Source organism: Ochlerotatus camptorhynchus, unplaced genomic scaffold (genome assembly GCF_037179485.1).
Source record: "Ochlerotatus camptorhynchus isolate MF236.1 unplaced genomic scaffold, CSIRO-AGI_Acam_v1.1 ptg000257l, whole genome shotgun sequence".
NCBI lineage: Eukaryota > Metazoa > Arthropoda > Insecta > Diptera > Culicidae > Ochlerotatus > Ochlerotatus camptorhynchus.
Genome location: NW_027040747.1, coordinates 2445353 through 2467680, shown reverse-complemented (window position 1 = coordinate 2467680; position 22328 = coordinate 2445353). Strand labels below are relative to the sequence as shown.

Here is a 22328-nt window from a genome sequence, read left to right as displayed (position 1 = left end):
GACCAAAATGAACAAAATTGACAATGAACGATGAACACACCATGCTCGCTTCGCACATTCACCTGCTCTGAATGGAGCACCGCATTTTCTTGGTGAGCAACCACCGGCAACCGAATACAACTTGATTGGGCAATGGAAATACTCCAACCGTCCTCAATCCTCGCGATGCACACCAACTAGTGCAAAACACGCCAAAAACTCCACTCAGTTCAATATGCATGAGCAAGCTCATAGTCGAAGCGGCTTACCTCCATCGGGTCATCCAGTTCGATCGCGTGTGGTATCTGGTATGTACAGCACACCCACCTCACCTGTGCTTGTATTTATTGATCTATACTGCGCGGACGGTGCACGACTGGCGCTCAGCTGTGGGAGCTTTTTTTCTTCTTCGGTTTCAGGGAGGGCACAAGCCCTCTCGATCGCTTTCGTGATTCTACAAAATCACCACTTCTTAGTCGTTGATTGTCTGGGCTCGCGCCAACAACGGGTTTGTTTTCCCAAGGAAACACTGAGCAGAGACTTTCGTTTTCGTTTTATCAGCAAGCGTGGAGCAAGTTCTAGTGATTATTTTTTAAGCTTAAAAATGTATCAATTGTTATTGATAGTCCTGGCTGTTCCGAGTGCGACCGTTTGGAGCTATCCCCTAGGGAAGAATGTGTTCGCCACGCAGAACGATGACGGTGCGGAGTTTCGCGACAAGGCGTTCGACGAGGAGTTCCGAAAAGTGACTGTGGTTGGAAGTGCACCTGTAAGTGGACTGAAGTTGTCCCCCGTTACCCTATATGTAAAAGTATTACGTTATTAAGCGCGTTGCCAGTTAAGTCTTTCGCATGAAAAACATGGCCATTCTCGTGTGCAACTAGGTGGAAGGTTGTTGTGATTGCTGTTATGTAAGATATATGAAACAACTGCTAAGTTGTACTTGCTAGGCCGCTAGTGCAGGCGAATTATAAGCATTGCAAGTGAAGTTAAACGAAAGTGCTTGAAATGTTGAAATGTTTGAAGCTAAAATACGATCTTGTGAGGGGGATTAAGCATGTTTTTGTGTTTCTGTTGCATGCTTTATTTCAATGACGATCAGCATGGTGACAAATTGGTGTTGTGAAATAACAGAAATAAAATGTGTTTAATGTGAACAATTTACATTGACCTTGTGTAAAATACATGCTGGATAATTAGCATCGTTTCTTTTGCAATGATTTTGGAATCTTAATGTTGCACGCTTCTCACAAAATGCACTAGTTTGCACTAGATATTTATGATTATTTGTAGGATGCTAGTTTTAGAAGACCACATAACCTTTATCTAGTTCGACGTTAGATTGTTTCGAACATTATTTAGGGATCAGATATGACTAAAATTTTATTTAAAAAATAACTAAGCACTGATACAAAACTGTAGAAAGCATTAGCTAAATGAGTTGTGTGTCCATTAACGGGAAAGCACTATTTACTAGACTGTTGCATTTTTCAGCAATGTTCTCAAACTTCTACCCCCATCCATAATTCACTTTGCTCAATACAGGACCTGACCCAACGCACTTTTTTCACTTTGATCGCTCAATAGCCACTCAATATTCTATATAGTTACCTCGAACATATTTTTCATAGAATTTTTAAGGTCACGATGAACATTCATCATGTCAAAAATGATTTGACTATCGTTTGTTTTGTTCATCAAGTGCCTCAGTTCATTTCATTTCATTTGAAGCAGTCCTGTTTCAATTGACGCAATGAATAACTCGAAAACTGCTTCCTTCGTTTTTTTCCACTTTCACTTCAATTCGGGCTCATTCGACTTGTCACGCATCGTGTCGTCAGGCATCAGATTATAGTATCCCCATAGTATCCACACAATATCGGTTTCCGATAGGCATGGCATCTGGATTGTATGTAATAATAAAGTGTCAAATACCCTACACACAGAGTTTATATTACCGACGTCAGTAAAATTTTACTGGGTTTTTAAACAGCTGAGTTTTCAGTAATCAAGCCACAAGTGTTTTGCCGTTACTGAAAACTCCGTAAATAGCACAAACCGTGAACTGTCAAAAAGTTCCGGTTTAGTCAGTAAAGAACTACTGACTTTTTCAGTAATTTGTTTGTTTACCTTATTATTGCTGAGTTTTTCAGCATTGTTTTTTTTTGTTTTTTTGACGATAAAGTCAGTAAATTATTCAAAACGGCTGATTTATCGGTGAATTAAAATACGATTTCGAGATGACAAAACAACAAATTTTCGGGCTTTTTTTTAGTTTTTATTGTTACTGCATTTATGCAGCAGTGTAGGTATGTAGTAGCAGCGCTCAATTGTTGAGCTATTCCAAGTTAATAAGGAATTTTTCTCCCGTAGTGGTGAGGGTGTTGACTCCCATCATCGTCGCCATTAAAAAGACAAAAAAACTGCTTGTCAGTTGGCTTAATTCCAGCTGTCAAAATCACAATGGATTGGCAGAGCAACTCAAAACTATATGAAAAACCTTTGTTGATGGGGATGGTGATGCCACAGACAAACAGACGTAACTCTTCATTGTGTATCTTCATTCATGCATTTAACGGTTGATTTGAATATTATCAGTTCCGCGAACTACTCGCCGCAGCGCTGGCATCGAATCACTTTGACGTTTCTATATATTCTATAGAACTTTTATGCAATATTGTTTACGAGTTAACGAGCAAGATTGTTTTCCGCGAGAAGCCAGAGAGATGTCGCTACTGAGGTTATATGTTTTGAGATACTATGTTTTCAAGAACAAGTTTTTCAAAGAGTTACGTCTGTTTGTCTGTGGTGATGCCTTTCCATGAAATTACTGCATCAGAGTTGTCCTCCGGAAAATTTCCTCTCATGTAGAGTATGGGGTTGTCGCTTTTGACGATCGGGATCGGTTCATCATGCTGGAAAAAATGGGAAAAATATAAAATTAGGTAGGTACTTCATAATTGAGTAAAGCCATAGAAATGGAACAAAATCCAGTAACAATGAGAACATTTTTGAAAACACAAATGTAAATAGTTACCTGGATCCATTCAACGATGCCACTTAGTGGATTGTTGTCATCAGTGCCATTTCTTGTTCGCTTCATTCCACGACTTGGATTTTTCAGACGCATAATCCCAAGTGTTCTGAGAGTAACTATAAATAGTTTTCAATTTAATTAAATTAATAAAAAACGTTCGATTATCATTACCGCTTTGAACATGCTTCAGTATAGCTGAGTAAGTCTTCAAAACCCTGGTTTGTAAATCCTCAAATTTTCGCCAAAAATCTGGAGCATTAGGTTAGAGCCGTTGAAAATCAAGCTTAAGCTAGAAACAATAAAGTCAATAATCATCAAGATACAACTATTTTTAGAACCATAATCTCACTAATTTTCCATCAAAACAAGTTGACACCGGTAATTCCAGCAGATATGTGTTAAGCTCTCCTGATTGACGGAATCGATCGCGTTCGTTAAATGTCTTCACCCACAACTCCTCAGCACGTGCTTGTGTTCTAGGATTGGGACACATGAACTTCAATTCACCAATCTGAAACAAATAATGTGTAAAAATTAAAAAATTAAAGCAGAAAGAGCCATGACGTGTCTAAAAAACGTTACTATCACTGAGAAACAGATTATAGACACACTTATTTCTATATTTCAGTATAAAAAAAAACTGGTTATTAAACTCGAAAAACCCTTGCCTGAACACCAATACTGAAATTTAACTCACATCGTCCCAGTTTCTATGCAATTTTTATATGAAAGACTATTTAATGCTGAAATGTTGAAAGCTCTCAGTTCCATGCAAATGAAGAAGATAAACTGAACCAGAACATTACTCACAGTGTCTCATCTGTTTTTTTTTTCTGTGTAGCTAGTAACGATAAATAAGATACAAAAAATTACCAATTCTTCAACGTTCTCAGCAGGATCCTCACTGTCCATCGTGTTAGAAGATTCAATTTTGATTGCCTTCTCATCCGTGGATTTGCTGCGGATAATCTTTCTATCTGTGGATTTACGAATGAGATACTCAAGATGATAATGTATCCTGCCAGTATGTCTATGTTGGCCTCGAGCATGTTGGTGAAACCACAGTGCTTGAGGTACATCGGCATTGCTTGATCGCAAAATCGGGAAAGTTTCCACGAGTGATAAGGCGATGAGATTTTTTTGAAATGCTGAAGGACGCCTGGAAAAGTAAAAATTGATTAAGCATAAGAACAATGGAACTTAACAGCTTGAACTTACGGCCCATACGTTGATCTGAGGAAATCGCACAACACATTTTTTATTTTCGTCAAAACCTTGTCGTTAGGCTTACTTCCTTGCTTCAAGGACTCCATTATTTGTTGACCCTGGTCTGTTCTTCTGAAGACACGATTGATGTTGATTACCTGAGTGATTTTTTATTGAATCAAAGGATTAAAATTAAAAAATGTTTAAAATTAGTGCACTTATCCTACTAGTGGACAGTGAAAAAAATGCTTGGAAAATATCTGGAGTCTCAAGGGCCACGCAAATTGCATCCGTTTGCGTTGTGTTGGCGTTAATTATTAAAAATTAAAATTGCGTGAAATTATTAAAATTTACTTACTTTCTCAAGTCGGATGCCGTGATACGGATTTTCTTCAATGCTATCAACACAATCCTCGTCAGTGTCCTGATCGTCTACCTCTGCATTTTCATTTCGATAGCTTTCATCTTCAGGATCCAGTCGTTCCACAATAAATTCTTCAACTGTGAGTCCACTTGAAATCTCCCTCTGGATGCGTTGGATGCATTTGATTAACTTCGTCTTCATCTGCAGTCGTGAAAAATCTTGTTCATTCAACTCCATGAACGTCTCCAAATCGTCAATGCCTTCGGACACTGAAATGTGCAAGAAAATAAAATATTAGGAAAAGATTGCAAAAAAACCTAACTTTTGAAATATTATGTTAGCCGCAGACGAATTCCTAAAAATAACTGAAATTGGATGGTTCGAATGGTTGCACTCCCATCTGGTGGTGATACAAAATTGATCAGCTCCAACGACAAATCCACATTCGACCCGTAATTTCTTTTCACCTGAAACTCTATTTGGTCCACCTTGCGCCTAAGCTTACTCTTCTAAGAAATCTTCCGAACTGAATGTATTGAAACTTGATTCAATGAAAATATGTATGGTTTAAAACAAAGTGCAAGCTTTCTCTGTGATATTCTTGTTATCAACATTTTAACTTCAATTGACGAACTGCCCAAACTCACCCACGCAAACAAACACCATCATCAGGTAGGGAAATCTTTCCCCTACTAGCTGGTGTTGTTTGTTTCTGTGAGTGACCTAGCAGTTGACACAAATCGTCGATTGAAGTGATTGTTTGCAAAATCAGATACGTCGATTTGAATAGTTAGGCTTCAAGTATTTTCTTCACTTTTTGCACTTGCAGTTACTCACGTTGTCTGCTCACTTACTTTTTGGTTTGCTTCCATGATTGGTTGATTCTGATGTTCCAAAGGTCTTCTGCGGTCTTGCTCTCTGACTGCCTTTACAATCCGGATACTGGGGATACTGTATAACATAAACTGCTGCTGCCTGGGGAGACGTGCTGTCAAATCAGCCTACTGATCATTCTTGTATCAAACTGATTCCATACGTAAACAAACGCTGTAGGTTTCTTATGGCTTGTTTACGTTTGGAACCAGTTATGTGAGGTAGGCGACGATTGTTCGTACTTGACAGTCACTGATATTTCAAGCTGAACAGTGCATTAGGTCCTAAGTAACATTGACAGATTCTCTTCGTCGACTTTCTCTTTATAACCCCATGACCATGTAAAGACATTCCCAGGTATTTTCAGTACACATATCGATACAAGAAGCTTTTATCTAGCATCTAATTCGACAAACACAACAAGAAACGGTTATGTGCTCAAGTTATTAACGAAAGAGAAAATCGACGAAGAAAATCGATCAATGTTACTTTGGACCTAATGCAATGTTCAGCTTGATTTATTATCCTGAGTTGCAACACACCCTTGTGATGTGTTTCGCTAGAGTTGATGTTTATTATTGACATTGAATTAATGCTTACCTGAAGTGATTTTATCTTATTTAAATAAGGATTTATTTTTGATATTTAATCTAATATCTCTAATTTTGTGAAATGCTTGATGCGGTTCGAATGATGCAAAATGAAAGTGATCAAAAATATATGATTGACGAGTGAATTAGAGTCTTCAGTAATCTTGATTGAAGCAGCATCTTGAAACAAATTTAATTTTACTATTGTATGGCGTCCAAAAGGAAAATGTTGTATGTTGGAAAACTTCATCGACGTGAACTAATTGATCTGCTTCCAATTCATCAACCTCATACGCTTGCAAAAAGTTATCATACTCTAGTGTTTTGCAGGATCGTAGCAGGAAATGTACTTCTCCATCGATTTCAACTACTTCCCTGATGATGCCATATGATGGAAAAAGCATGTTCTGGTGGATTTTTACAGCAACTAAGAGGTTTTTCCTGAATTCGATTCCGTTGATTTCCACCGATTTTAGACTGCACATGTTACTTTTATCCTTGTGTACGTGAAGGTAGCTTATCGTTTCTTCATTCCTCATCGCAGTTGGCTTGAAGAGGATTTTGTCATGGAATGGTTTTTCAAGTAAATCAATCACCAATGAGAAACATTGGCGTTTAGCCAGGCTTTTGCATATATTTTTAAAATTTCGATTAACTGCTGCTTGATTCTTTGCAGGTTTATTTTTCTGCTCAAATGGTAGGCAATTTGATTGCTTCGCACTACCAACATGCTTTATGCATTCAGCATAATGTTGTAAATGGTGAATTTTGTTAATTCTTCTCCCAAAATAATTGCAAAATAGATCAGTAAACAGGCGCACATGTTCTTCAAGCCACAAAAGCATATCTTCGGATACAATTGGTGACAGAATTATTCTCGTTATGTTTATAAGGTGTCCAACCATGATAATTAAGTTGCATTCATTGGGAATCTTATGACCGAATAAAAAAGGAAACGCACGTAATAGCAGGAAACTTTGTGCGGCTGTCTGCCTTAGTTTATGAGCTCCAGGGGAAGATAACATATCGTTTGTCACATTGCCCATGGGTCGATTTTTTCGATCAGCGTATCCGTAATTGAAATGATTGATGCGGCTGTTTATAAACTCCACTGTGAAGCCTAAACCTTCTTGCTGCGAATATTGACTAATGACTAATTGCAATGTTAAGGGAATCACCCCTTCAGCCAGGTCATGCATAGGATCAAGTGACCAATTGTTGGTTATGTGATAGTATTGCAGAATATTTAATATGCAGCCAGTTTTTTTCAAGCCACATTGCGACGGTTGTAAATCACCAGATTGTACTGCTTTTAGGCTGTCGTTGTACCATTCAAGTGTTCTGGTGGGGAACTTTTTCGCAGGGTTTTCCTTAAATACAGACCGATAAACTGTACAAATTCGGCAAAAATAATTTGCGCTTGGACTTAGCAACCCGAAAACGTCGTGCACCGCCAATGTGTCGCCCACGAACATTGTGACCACTGCTCGTAACTCAAAACTTTCAGACCCATAAAATATGGTTATTCCTTGCTCTAGCTTCTTTAAATCAGCAACCAAAGGCTCCATAATTGTATTGCATCCGTACTTCTTGACAATCCGCGAGGGAGCTAGTATAACAGGGAAAAATTGTCTTCGGAGAGCTATTACATCTATCAGGAAAGTTTTGTACTTTAAATAAAAAATTGGCAATTTTATTCTTCCCTGCTCTCGAACTCAGCGCATTACCCAGCTCAACGTCATCTTCGTATAAACTAATTCTTACTGCGTTAGGATATCGTTTGAAGTATTTATCTGAATCATAACGTGAGCCAGTCTCAAACGAACTGTATTCCTTGACACCCGGCGTTTCTTGAACGTTGCTGGTTTGAAGAAGGCTTCGGTTGTGTGGATCTCTGAAAATTAACTTAAGCGTTTCAATTATCGGTATGTACGTGAACGTTTCATTGACAAGTACGCGCCTGGGAATGCTATCTACATGGCGTACTGCAACACGCCTTCCGACACATTTTTCAACTGGCTCAGGAAATTGTGTAGCGATCTTTTCAAGATACGCTTTTTGTTTGGAGTACGTTCTTACATCACTAAACAAGTCGATATTTTTGAAACTATTCAAATAGCTTTGCACGGGGTCACTTGAAGGATCAATCTGATTTAATTTGAAAAAAGATTTTGCTTGGATTTCCAGAAACTCAAGAAGCTGTGAAACAATATTGTCACACATTTTTACAGTTTCTGTAACCTTTTTTTGTGGCAAACCCGTATCCGCCGTAAGTCGACAAATGCTTAGGGATGCCATCCTCTTGATTTCTTCTAATGTTAGGTGTGGTTCTATATTAAATTCGTTTGACGTATTATTTTGCTCGATAGTTTGTGGACGGTTGTCATCGGAAAAATCAGTTAAACAAGGAATTACGCTGCTAGATGGTTCAACCGGTTGATGAATTTCCTTAATGTGACGTACCAAACTTGAAAAATTTTGATACCGCATTTGGCATCTAGCATAAGTGCAGTCATAATGACAAAAATCTGGGGATAACTCGCCTCTTTGAGCATGCCAATTTACGTGGCGACTCAAGCCCTTTGTAAATCCGGGTACAGAACGCCGGCAAAAAAAGCAATTAATTGGAGTGTCCGCCATTTTATCTTCAGATTTTTACAGCTAAAAAACAAACAATTTTAATGAGAAATTTTACTTACGGAACATTTCTTGAGCCCCTACATCGGTTTCCCGCAGTTTCTCGATTATTGAATCCATGTTTTTCAATATTTTTCACCAATTTTATTTCACTTTTTCCACGTTTGAAATCCGGAATGAAATCCGTGAGCACACCAGAAAACGACGCAAGATAATGAAATGTCAAGTAGCTCAATTTACTGGTGGGTTCAGTAATTCTGATATTTCGGTAACTGACAGTTCAGTAGAACATAATAAATACTGATAACTCTGTACTCTTGTTTACTGAATATTTGTCATGTACCATAAAGCTTCTAAATGACGGTAAATTCGGCACTCAATGTTACCGTATTCAGTTGTTTGTAGACAAAGTTACTGAACATCAGTAGCTTTTAGATAAAATGCTGAATGTTCGGTAATTTTTGTGTTTTACGGTGCAAAAACTGTAAAAAAAATTACTGAACAGGAAATCCGTGTTTAAGTGTGTATACTATGAGAATACAGCCATTCTATAGCAAACTGATATACAGTCAACTTTCGCTCGTTGGGCTATGGTTAGGTGGGCTTCGTTTTAGGTGGGTTCCCGTTAATTGGGCTGTAGCCCACCTAAATCGAAGTCAAACGTCATTTTTGACAGTGCTATTTATTTTTCGAGGGGCTCATGTATGAACAATTAAGATAGTTGCTAAAGGATTTTGATGATAATAAACAATCGGTGTATCCCTCAACCAATTTTCAGCTTGACAGCTCAGCCCAAGTAACGAAAGTCTTTCACTAAGTGGGCTACAGGTTTAGCCCACCGAGCAAAAGTTGACTGTAGTGGTTCTCAGAATATCGTAAAAATTGGTAGTCTTGTTCCTTATCGCAAAATAGGGTTAACTACCCCATTTCCAGCCTATTAAGCACAACCCACACTTAATCTTTCTTAATCTAGCGCAGTTTAGCACCAAACGGAATGTTATTATTACTGATGGCTTCCAAATTTATTTACCTTTCCGTATGTACCGTAAGATTTGATAAAGAGAAACCAATCGTTGAGTTATTGTCACAAGTTTAACACTGCTTCTTGACACCAAACTCGGCCTACGGATTCTAAACTCGGCCTAATGCATTGAGATACCATTGAAACGCCATTGAAACGCAAATGAATTCACTTCGGCCTATCGGATGAAGATAAAAATTGATTCGGTCGGAGCGCTTCTTTTATTTTTGGGAATAATGGGTGCAAACATTCATATCACGCGTTCTCATTGACTTCGTTCGGAAGCTTATTAACTAAAGTATCGTACCAAACGCATAATTTACTAGTTAACTCTGAAATCATGGATTTATTTAAAATGTTCTGCTCGAAAGGCCCAAACTGGGTGATTAGGCCGAAGTAGTTCTCTACCCTATTAGACCCGTTTTTTTTTTTAATTTTGTTATTAGGGTGATTTCCATATAAGGGTGGTAAAAAAATCGCTACCATGCTTCGTGAACATGTTACAGTCGCTATAAATCGATGGAGACGCATGGTAGTCTAGTCCCATAGGAGTATTGAGCGAAAACCCAAAACTTGATAACTTAAAAAAAATAAAACTCAAAAACGAAATAAAACGCATCGCTGATTTTGTGACATAATGTGTTGAAAAGCCTAAATGTTTCAGGAAAATATAAAAACATATTGCAGCTTTTATATTCAAACGATGAAAACCATAAAAAACAAATACAATCAATGTTTTTCCATACAAAATCTAAATATTTTAAGACTTTGTTTTTAATTTTTTTTTCTTCTAAAAATCATTTTTAATTATCTCTAATTTATTTGATATTTTGATCATTGAAATCGGCCCAGTGGTTCAAAAGTTATGAATTTAAAAGAAAAAGTCATTTTTGAAAAAAAGAATCGATTTTTCTGAACCACCCTAATCACCCTAATGACAAAATAATAAAAAAAAATACGGGTCTTATATTTTACGATAAGGAACAAAACTACCAATTTTTACGAAATTCTGAGAACCACTATATCGTTTTGCTATGGAATGGCTGCATATTCAGAACGGGACAACGCGTAGATGCCGAAAATCGATATTCGACCCCATTTTGGAATCCAATATGCCGGCCATCGCGTTTCAGAAGAAGAGTCAAATACACTAAGAGATATTTGACGCAATTTGTAGGGTATTTGACACTTCTTCTGAAATCGGAAGCCATTTCAGCCACATTGATCTGTATTTGACAGTACACTGAAGTCTTTTTTACACGTTTTTTTATGCGGTTTTTTTTACACGGTTTTTTTTTTACACGGTTTTTCGCGATTTACACGGTACGTTTTTAACGATTTCTCGACAACGATACAACCTATCGACTTGATTCCAATCACATTATCCGTTTCAAGCTATAGGTAAATAATCGAATGGCATATTTAAAAAAAATAACAATTTTTGGTGTAAATAAAGAAATTTTTAAAATATGTCTATACGGACCATAGCATGCTATAATTACAAATGACATCAAAATCCGATTTTTTAAAAAACATTTAAACATGTGAAAAATCGAAATCTCGTAGGTTTTTTTACTCGTTTTTTTTTACACGGTACGTATCCCCCGTGTAAAAAAAGACCTGAGTGTATTTCGCACTTTTTCTGAACCAAAGCCATCATCTTATATTTTAAAATGGCATCAAATATTGGTTTCCGGCCTCTGGATGTTACAGGGATTGCGAAAATACCCACATTAATGGGTATTTGATTGTATTCCCCACTTTTTCAGAAGCCAGAAGTCACCATCTTGGATTTTAAGATGACATCTAACATCGATTTTCGGCATCTAAGTGTCATTCCCGTTCTGAAAATACCCATATTTTAGGGTATTTGATACTTTTCTTCAAATCGGAAGCCAACGTTTTGGATTTCAAAATGGCGTCGGATGATATCGATTTCCGGCTTTTAGACGTTGCACTGATTATAAAAAAAAAACGTATGTATTTAGCTGGAGATGCTTAACATCGAATATCAGACTTAAAGTGGTCATTTTATTTGATAGATGAGGAGATTAAAGTATAGAGTTGATAGTTCCATTAGAGTACAGTATTTTGAAAATGGTATATAGAGAGTAGAAAGCGAGCAAAGGTCAATTTTGAGGAAGGCACGGTTGATCATCTCTTTTAACAAACTCCCTTGTTTGGGGAGGGATGGTAAGAGGTATCTCCCCAGCCACCCGCCAGATTTATTTTTATTTTATCATTGTTTTATCATAGCATCCCTTGCAGCCTGTGGTTGTATTACGGTTTTGTGTGCTTGTCTTAAAATCATGTCGTCTATAAAACTGTATTATGACTTCTAAATTAAAACTCAGACTTCATAGTTTTAACGGTAGCTGTAAGGTGGTTCTGTATCACTACTTATAACTGCAGAACAAAACCAAAACAAAACATACAATTATGTTTTATGGCATACTTTGTATGACCGATATAAAACTTGAAGCAGTCTTGGACCTACATTTAAGCCTCATTACAACTATCATCTTTATCAGAGGGCTAAGATTCACAGATAAGAAATATACTTCAACAATAGCAAAAATACTCTGAAAATTGTTACCAATATAAAAAAATCTCTCAGATACATGAAATGAAAACCCCTTTTGAGCACGATGAAGATGAGACGATCGCCGATATGAAACTCCTGGAGGATCTACAGTTATGGGTTCCCTCATATACCATAAGGCACAGTGCGGTGAAGGAGCTCTTAAAAATATTGAACAAGCGGCTTTCCGATACACTTCCGAAAGATCCACGAACCCTTCTTAACGGAAAAAGAAAGCCAGCAGTCTCTTCGTCGCATCGATTTCGTCGATTCAAGCTGATATTGTGACGCCCTGGGTGAGACAGCTTTACTCTGAGTTGCCTTTTTTTTACAGAGAGTTACTCAATGTACCTCAAAATTGAATCGACGTTCATCGATTATTTTGTCTGTTTACTCCTCGGGTTACGCCTACCTGCAAGACCGAAAAAAAGCGAAAGTTTGGATTTTTTTTCTCGAAAACGACGCAACATATTGAAAATCGGGTTTCTGTCGTTTATTGAACACACATTAAATGGTAAATTTATCAGACGATGCTGTAAAAACGAGGTCCTGGTGCCCCGCACGGCTGCTCCCCGTAGACGATGTTCTAAAAAACGCTTTTTGCGGTGCCAACTGCGGTTTGTGATGTAATCATCTGAAATAAAAAAAAAAACCATGCCATTAAGCATACATGTGTTAAACTAGTCCTTGATCGTTTGGTTTTTTTTTTTAATTTATTTGACAAAATGGCGGCCTTGCAAAGTTGAAGTGCCGATTTTTGATCCTTAAAATTTGTCCTTGATCGGCTGTAAAAAATCAAAATTAAATGATAGACGAAATCCGAACGATCGTGGTCTGCACAAAATAGGACTGAACAGAAATCAAAACGAATCGGACGAATCGAATGTATACATTTCGAGAAATTTTTGGCACCGGTTTTGAAAATATCATTCCGAGATAATCGCGTTTAAAGTTTCAAGTTGGGTTTAGTCCACTACAAGTGAATATTTTTTACGTCACATAACTTTCACAATTTTCATCGGATCAACTTGATCTTTTGAGGAAATGTTGTTGACTTTATATACTTTCGATTAGGACAATAAAAAAAATCGATTTTTTGAAAGTTTGTAGGCGTAACCCCTTAAAACAACGCAGACTGATTCACTAAATCCGGTTGGAGATGACCAGTATTGACATCACGGCTTTAAACCTTGTATCGAAAAACAAATTGAACAAATTTCACACAGTATGAACAATTACGCTCTAATAGATAGGCTATAAAACACTTTCATACATCTATGTATATTTAAATAATTTGTGACTGGTTATTGCTCAACAGTAGTAACAGTTTTGTACTAAATAGATAATATTTTAATGACTCTTTAAGGCATGATGCTAATGCAGACAAATTGAAAATATCCCTACATTTTAGTATTCATATGGCACACTAAATTGATGCTCCTATTTGGTATAATAATCACCATAAATATTGCACGGCATGCTGTGAAGCATATACAGTTTGGTTTAAAATTGTAATAAAGTCGTCTTATTTTCAATATACAATAATATTAGCTATTATTACCAACTGTCCAGGATCATGATTTCACATCAAACATCGAAAGAATAAAACCACAATAAAATATTTCACAATATTAACTATCATCCAAAAACCCCAACTTAAAACCTTCAAGCTTGTCAAAATGTTTTGCGTATCATGTTTTATCATCTTCTTCAGGAGCGATTTATGCGGTTGTAATATAGTTTTATCACAGACTGCTTGTTCGATGAACAACTTGCGAGTGTTATGTCTGTTTGTCTGTGGTTTTATGGTAGTCATCAAAAGGTTGTTAAAACTTTCTGACCTGGAGGAGGTTTTATGTTTTCATTTTTAACAACCACGTGTAGAGTGTGATAAAACTGACATAAAACCTATGCTCCTAAGGTAGTTCGCATATCAAGTTTTAATGATTGCATTAAAACTGGGCCAATCGGCCATGACATGGCTGTATAGCAGTTCTCAGGAGGTTGTTAAAGCAATGTGGTCGTCAGTGAAGGTTTTATAATTTGGTTATATCAACTGCTATAAAACTTCAATAAAACAAAAATTGTTGCTTGGGGTATGTATGGGTATTTGATCCAACTTTTTCTCCAACCGTTTCACCGATACCGATACCGATTTTTATTCTCTAAACGTTATCCCGATCTAAAAAAATTGACAGTATTTTCCACTTTTTCTTAAACTGTAAACCGCCATCTTGGATTTCAAAATGGCATTGAATATCGATTTTCATTCTCTAGACGTCATGCCGATTCCATCAGTACATCCTACTTTTTTCTGAAATCGGAACCCACCATCTTGGATTTAAGAATGGCGCCGGATATCGTTTATCATTCTCTCGATGTCATCCCGATTCCAAAAAATACCTATATTGTTGGGTGTTTGACAGTATTTCCCACTTTTCTGAATTTCGAAGCCACCATCTTGTATTTCAAAATGGCGTCGGACCTCTAGACGTCATCCCGATTCAAAATACGTCAACAACAATCCAATCTGCACTCTTTTGTTGCCTAGTTCATCTCAAGAGTACCCGGTGCGATGGGTGGCCTACCAATCCGTTAATTACAAAGCCTTGCTCTATTCTCAAAGTTTGATTCGCAGCAGAGGAGGTTTCAGTGGAGTCAGTAGTTCCTGCATGACGACACTAAGTAATTTGCTGTTCGACAAGATCCCATGGGCATGCAGTACTAACTGCAGTTTAAATTCAGATGGGAAGTTTATCTGGATCGCACACCATTTCCGAAGTATGACAGATATGGAGTTGGGGGACATTCGATGGTTTTCACCGATGGTACATTGGTCATTGGTTTTGAGGCCTATTCTACGCCGCGCATGAGGTGAGGTGACTCGTTGTCACTAGTGAGGTTAAGAGATGAACTAGCCTCAGGCTAAAAATCTCTAAAATAAAGATTAAAAAAAAAAAAAAAAAAAAAACTAGTGAGGTGACTATAGTCACCGCGAGTGAGGTGACTCTCCAATTGATTTGTATGGAGAGTCACCTCACTCCCAGTGGCTTTTGTCACCTCACTAGTGACAGCGACTCACCTCACCTCACTGTAGAAACGTCTGGTTCGGTCCGAGGTACAACTGATAATGAATATTTATTCTCATGCTTTAAGGTTGTTACAAAACCAATGGTTGCTTAGATCCTACATTCCCTCCTTACGTTTGATATTTTAAAAATTTAATATATTCAAAGTTTGTAATCTGCTAAGTATTTAGGTACATGTTTCGAGCGCTTGCTGGTAGCTCGGCTAGTCTCAAAAGGGCGTTTTCGATCATCGCATCGTGAGACCATCTGAGGTTCCGTAGTAGTTTGGCTGGTAGAGGGTTGTTCCGTTGGATTCGTAGTACGTTCAGCAGCAGTTGGAATGGCTGGTCCCATGTCATCTTCTTCTTGTGTGCCCTCAGAGGTTTTATGATTATCTGCGTCATTCTCCTGTTTCATCATGGGATTCGCATTTAGGATTCGTTTGGTGTGGTTCACGTGTCGATTGGAGATCACACTGCTTTTAATGTTCTTCAAGTGGAGCCGTGATCCGTCGCGTTGTATCACAAGATGAGGTTTTCTTGAGAAATTGAAATTCCTTGTGTAGAAATGTGATAACCCAAGAAGTCTATTTCCCTAGCGCCTGTGATAACTTTGTCAGCATTCAGTAGTATCTTGTACTGCTTCAATCTGTTATACACCATCAAAGTTCTTTCACGAAGCTCAGATTCGTTTCTAGCGGGGATCAGAATGTCATCGATGAAAATAATAAGCCATGGAAGATCAGCAAAAATCGTCTCCATAACTTTTTGAAACAACTCAGGAGCAGCAGAAAGTCCAAACATGAGCCTTTTATAACGGAATAAACCAAGGGGGGAAATGAAGGTGGTGATGTATCGACAATCTTCTCGAAGAAGAACTTGATGGAAAGCTTGTCGAATGTCAAGTTTAGTCTGCTCCTGTGTCAATCACGAACTTCAAACAAACTCCTCCAACAGATACTGGAACCAGCTTCTTTCCTGCTCCTAGATGGAAAAGATCAACTACATCTGAGTTGCGCTCGGTTCCATCTATAGATACTTCTCGTACGAATCGCTTTTGTTTACGGGAATCTCCGAAACGATTGTACTGGGACGATTGTCCGTTGGTCTTCTTCCTTTTTAGAAAACAGCAGCGGGAAAAGTGTCCCACTTGACCACAACTTCTGCATTCGAGTGATTTGGCTGGACACGATGGATCTTTCGAATCATGTCTGCCATTGTATCGGAAACATCTGAACCGCCTTGGTCCTCCGAGGTTGGAGCGTACCTTCAAAATTGACTCTTCATTGGCCTCCGTTTCGACAGCGCTGACTTTTTGTAAGTTTCCGTTCCGATTGTCCAAATCGCTCATCTGTATTTGAACAGACTCGTGGGTACGACCGATCGCTACGATCTCCTTGAAGTTAAAGTCTTTTTCCAGGCACTTCCTCTTCAGACTCACATCCGTTGTAGTTGTAATAATTTGGTCAGCTACCATGCTTTCCAGCTGATCTCCAAAATCACAGTAGGCTGCCTGCTTTTTCAGTCTGATGACATAAGTGTCAAACTTTTCACCTACAGCTGGTTTCATCTCGCGGAACTTCTGACGTTCTGAGTCTCGGTACAAAGTAATCGTCCAACATTGACATGGCAATGTGGTACCGGTTCTCCATAGCGTGTGATTCGTCAACATGAACTTGCTTGACCACTTTCCGGATGTCTGGTCCACCGAACATCATCAGGGATTTGAATTTTTCCTCCTGATTGTCAACGTCCTTCCATGCTAGGTATGCTTCAAAATGTTCACGCCACTTCTCCCAGCGGGCAGACACTGGTCCGTCGGCATCTTCGGTAAACGGAGGGATCAACTGGTTTACCTAGAAAACACGCATTTTAAGGTACTTTACGAGCTACACTACGTCTGTGACGTATTTTTATCAAAATTCATGTGATCTGTGTACTACACAAAACTCAGGTTCCGCACTGAAATACATATACACAGTATCACTCTGCGTACTTCATCCCAAATGTTGGGTTCCGCATTTAACATTCTCTAAGTTCAGATTTACTGCGTACTACATCCTTAAACGTCGGATTCCGCTTAAAATATCTCATATTTTCCTGAGTACTTTATTCCAAACGAAAGGTTCCGCTTTCTTTCACATTAGGAATTTCTGCGTACTGCATCCCATGAAACATTGGGTTCCACATAATGATACTTTTTACATATTTCACTGCGTACTTCATCCCGTTGCTATGGGTTCCGCGTATTTTGTTTAGAATTTTCCAGAATCACCGGGTCTCACGTCATCAACAAAATTGTTTTAGTGAGAGTCATCCCTAAGCGATTAGGATTTTCATTCCGAAAAAAAAAAATACCCTGAACTGCCTCTATTTCTTAGGATGTTAAATTCCGGGTTTACGGGAGAAATTGAAATTCAATTTTCTCAGGTAAAATCATCCCTAAGAATTTTCTATCCACGGAAATGATTTCAGGTTTGGTACATTTGAATTTTCCACTGCAAATTATCTCGAAAATCTGCTTTATCACAAGTACTCACCATAGGCATCACACGGGGGCTGGTGGAAATTTCTTCCACCACCGATGAGGCTACACATTTGTTGGGACAGGGCGTATCGGTTGGATTGCTTTCAGTTCCTCTTCCACCGCCCATTTCGCTATCTCATTCTAAGGGGCTGTCCATAAACTACGTAGACAGCTTAGAGGGGGGGGGGGGTTGACAATTATCCACGGCCCATACAAATTTTAATTTTTTTGTATGGACAATTGTCTACGCATGGGGAGGGGGGGGGGGTCAATAATCCCAAAAAACTGTCTACGTAGTTTATGAACAGACCCTAATGAGAATGAACATGAACCATGGCAATCAATTAGAAAAATAAAAAATGTAACCAGAATCACAAAAGTCTAACTTCAGGGTTGCCAAACTCATGGGATATTGACACCTTGATTGATACACTTCAGCCTACTTCGGAACGATCGGCACAGATTTCGGCACTGCTAAATATCGTGGCACAGATTAAGGTGTGCAGAGTTGCATACCCCTTGGTTCTTGTTTTCCTTTTTTTTTAAACGGTAAACGCCTAATGTCAATCCGAGGGGTGAATCATTTATGTTATGGCCAGTGTAAAAAGCTGGATTCCACGTTGTTCGATTTTCAGCGTAAATTTTTCCGTTTCTCCGGACCTCAGATCAGTCGATTTTCTTTGTATGAAGGGTAAAAAGAGAATTTCCAGGCCAAATAGCAAACAAAATTTTAATTGCGGTCTGAATGTGCTCCGATTTGCATGAAAATTTGCATAATTGTTTGTTATGGCCAATCATACACATTTGAGTAAAAATTTGGGCATTTTTAGTATCGCAAAAAAAAAATCTTCATGCGACATGTTTCCAAAAAATAATTACTCGAAAATGCTATCGAAATTTCATCTCAGACAAAGTTGTAGGGCAAAATATTTGATTTTAAGGAAAAGAAAATGTAATGCCATTTTGAGTAAAGCATTCAAAAAAATGTTTGAAACTTGAATAAATTTAAATAAATCTCTTACATATTGCTTGACTATTTTCATTAAAATGCTAATAAATGTACTATTTTCTGTGAAAAATTCAAGTTGTACGTTTAAAAAAAAAAAAAAACGATAACTTTTGTAAAAATTTTAGAACTATTTGTATATATTTTTTTTAGTCTGATGTTTGCACAGAAAACAATTTTAAAGTCTATAAAACGTTGTCTGTGCAAAATTTTACAAGAGATTTTTTTTTAAATTATTGTTAATAATGTTTCCCGAAAGTTGTTGTTCAATGATTTTTGTTAATTTTTAAGAAATCATATTTTAAATTTTACTGAAAGTTGAATTTTTTATAAGCTTTTAAATGAAAGTATTAAAACAATATTGCAGAGGCTTTTTCCTCTAATTTAAGATTTCAACACTTTTTTGGATCACTTACCCAACATTACTTGTTTTTACCGTGTATAGATTTCCTGAAAAGCAAATATTTTTTCCTACAACTTTGTCGCAGACGTCATTTCGATTGGAAGTGAAAATCGTAGAGTCATAATTTGTTGAAAAAATTCGATTACCTCATTTTAAGTTTTTTTTTTGCTAGATTCAAAATAACCGAATTAGAGTGTTAATGTGAATAACTGTCCATAAAAAGCAATTGAAAAGGCCTCAACACCATTTTGTTAATAAAACTTGTAAGGCCATTTTTTGCGAACCGAAATCCGTCAACGCAAATCAACAAAATGAAAAGTAGGGGAAATTCTAAATTCTCCCCTACCCGATTGTGTTTTAGGTTTGCGAATGTAGGTTTAGGTTTTCGAGAAAATGGCCTTCCAAGTTTTGTTTACAAAATGGAGGTGAGACCTTTTCAATTATTGGTCTTGAATTATTCAAATCGGAGAAGGTCGCGTCAGATCTATTCGATATTTGGCGTGGAACTGCTCCAAATGTGATTGACAAAAAAATAAATTGTAACAGTCGTCATAGCTTGAATCAGCATGTTTATCATGTGTCATTACCTTTTCTTGTGCAAACATTATGTTACTCATAAACAAACCCTTAAAGGGTGATACGGTCAAAATTTGGTCAAGGGAAAACGCGTGTAAATCGGTGAAATCGTTTATTTAAAAAATCAAATTAAATTTCTTTTTCAAGTTCAATTAGTATAAAATTCAGGAAAAATATTCAGTTAGGCTTCCGCTTTTCCAAATCCGAATTGCCGGGCCTTACGCTTGACCCCTGCCATCAGATTTTGTACAGCCACCTTGTCCACCTTCTTCGCCGCAGAAAGCCAGTTTGCCTTGAACTGCTGCTCGCCCTTAGCAGTTTTTTTGGTCTTCTTTAGGTTCCGCTTGACAATAGCCCAGTATTTCTCAATTGGGCGGAGCTCTGGCGTGTTGGGAGGGTTCTTGTCCTTGGGAACCACCTGCACGTTGTTGGCGGCGTACCACTCCATTGCCTTTTTACCGTAATGGGAAGTTGTCAAATCCGGCCAAAACAGTACGGAACAACCGTGTTTCTTCAGGAAAGGCAGCAGACGTTTATTCAAACACTCTTTCACGTAAATTTCTTGGTTGACAGTCCCGGGAGCTATGAAAATGCTGCTTTTCAAGCCACAGGTACAGATGGCTTGCCAAACCAGATATTTCTTTGCGAACTTTGACAGTTTCATGTGCTTGAAAACATCTGCTACCTTTCCCCTTCCTTTTGCCGTATAAAACTCCTGTCCCGGAAGCTGCTTGTAGTCGGCTTTGACGTAGGTTTCGTCGTCCATTACCACGCAGTCAAACTTCGTCAGCATCGTCGTGTACAGCCTCCGGAATCGCGCTTTGGCCGTCGTATTTTGTTTATCATCGCGATTTGGAGTCACTACCTTCTTGTAAGTCGATAGTCCGGCTCGTTTTTTGGCTCGATGCACGGTTGTAGACGATACACCCAGCTTATTTGCGGCATCTCGGAGAGAGAGGTTAGGGTTTCGCTTGAAACTACCGGCAACTCTCTTTGTCGTCTCAGCGGCTTCCGTTTATCGATTTCCCCCCGATCCAGACTTCCTGGCTGTCGACAAACGTTCCCCAAACACTTTAACGGTTGATTTGGCAACTTTTAGCGAATTTGCCAACTTTGCGTGCGAGTAGCTCGGATTTTCGCGATGCGCGAGCAAAATTTTGATACGCTGCTCTTCTTGCTTGAACGGCATTTTGACAACTGAAGAGTGAATTCAAAAATCAAAATAGGAGCAACATTCTACACACACACACACCTTCAAAATGAGGGGTGTTCAGGTTTTTTAAATGCAAAATTGAAAGAAATACGTCAAGTTGATATTGACCAAATTTTGACCGTATCACCCTTTACTCTCCTTCAGGTTCACGCCCTCGATTCATACGATAATCCTCGCCACTTGGATAATGCCTCCCGGGAGAAGGACAATTTCCCATCCAACATCTACAGCAAATACGACAACACCCAGCAGAAAGTAAAGGGCTGGTTTGATGTAAGTAAACGCCACTGATATGTCTCCAAACGATCCAAACCATCACCACCATCTTTCCCCCCTTCAAAAACAGACGCCACCCCTAATCGACACCATCCGCGAATCAGAGAAATACGGCAACGAAGGTGATCACTTGTATTTTCTCACCAAACCGCTGGTCAAGGTCACCGAAACCGTGTCCAATACTATCAACAGGGCCATAGCGGTAAGTTTCTTCGCGTCCGGCTTCCGTCGATTCGACTGCCAATAAATCCTAGACTTGATTGATTTACAATTTTTATGATTTTCAGGCACCGCGGAAGCTCTTTCAGCATGCAACGAAAGGCGTTTCGGAAAAGCTGAACGACTTCGGGGCCAAACTGGTTGGGCTGAGAAAATGATTCCAGTCATTTGGAGTAGTTGCTAAGGATTTCCCAGACTGATCTTGTACAACGTTCAATCTAAATTGTAGATTCATTGATATTGTGTGTTATGTTATTAGTATAAATAGTCAAGAGAATCCTATTCGAGTCAAGTGGACGCGGAGTGACCTAGTTCGGTGCGCAAAGACCAACAACCGCCAGAGCTCGGTTGTCTCTTTCAACATTATCTTTCAAGGTTGCAGCAGCCAGCTGTGATGAATTTGCGCGCGTGACATCAACGGCAGTACAAATGACGAACCACACAAGTTCACCCGTTGTCCGACGAACACTCCACCGCGAAGACGATTCAAGTGAATGGCTTTAGTTCGTAAGAAATGAACCTCCTTTGAAAAAAATAGCTAATATAAGCAATCAAAAAAAAAATGCTCACTCTCCACCAGTCAGTGTGTGAGCAAACAAAAATAAATGAAAATTTATGTCAAACTGAATAAGTCGTTAGTCTCTGTATCTCTACAATCCGTAAAGATGTGTGAATGGATGAACTGTTTGATGCAGCACCGCGCGCACGTTGTTAGATAATCATGTGCCGATGAAGACGACCTACCGAATTGAC

General features: G+C 38.4%; 1 protein-coding gene and 1 pseudogene across 1 annotated transcript; one reads left to right on the top strand and one right to left on the bottom strand.

Moving 5' to 3' along the window:
- Positions 1 to 484: 484 nt before the first annotated feature.
- On the top strand, positions 485 to 21764 carry LOC135705089 (uncharacterized). Its single transcript, XM_065226665.1, has 4 exons — positions 485 to 748; positions 21225 to 21353; positions 21427 to 21558; positions 21644 to 21764. The coding sequence occupies exons 1-4, from the start codon at positions 584 to 586 to the stop codon at positions 21731 to 21733; spliced, it is 516 nt and encodes a 171-aa protein (XP_065082737.1). The 5' UTR covers positions 485 to 583; the 3' UTR covers positions 21734 to 21764.
- LOC135705103 (uncharacterized) lies at positions 2769 to 8854 on the bottom strand (annotated as a pseudogene).
- Positions 21765 to 22328: the final 564 nt, after the last annotated feature.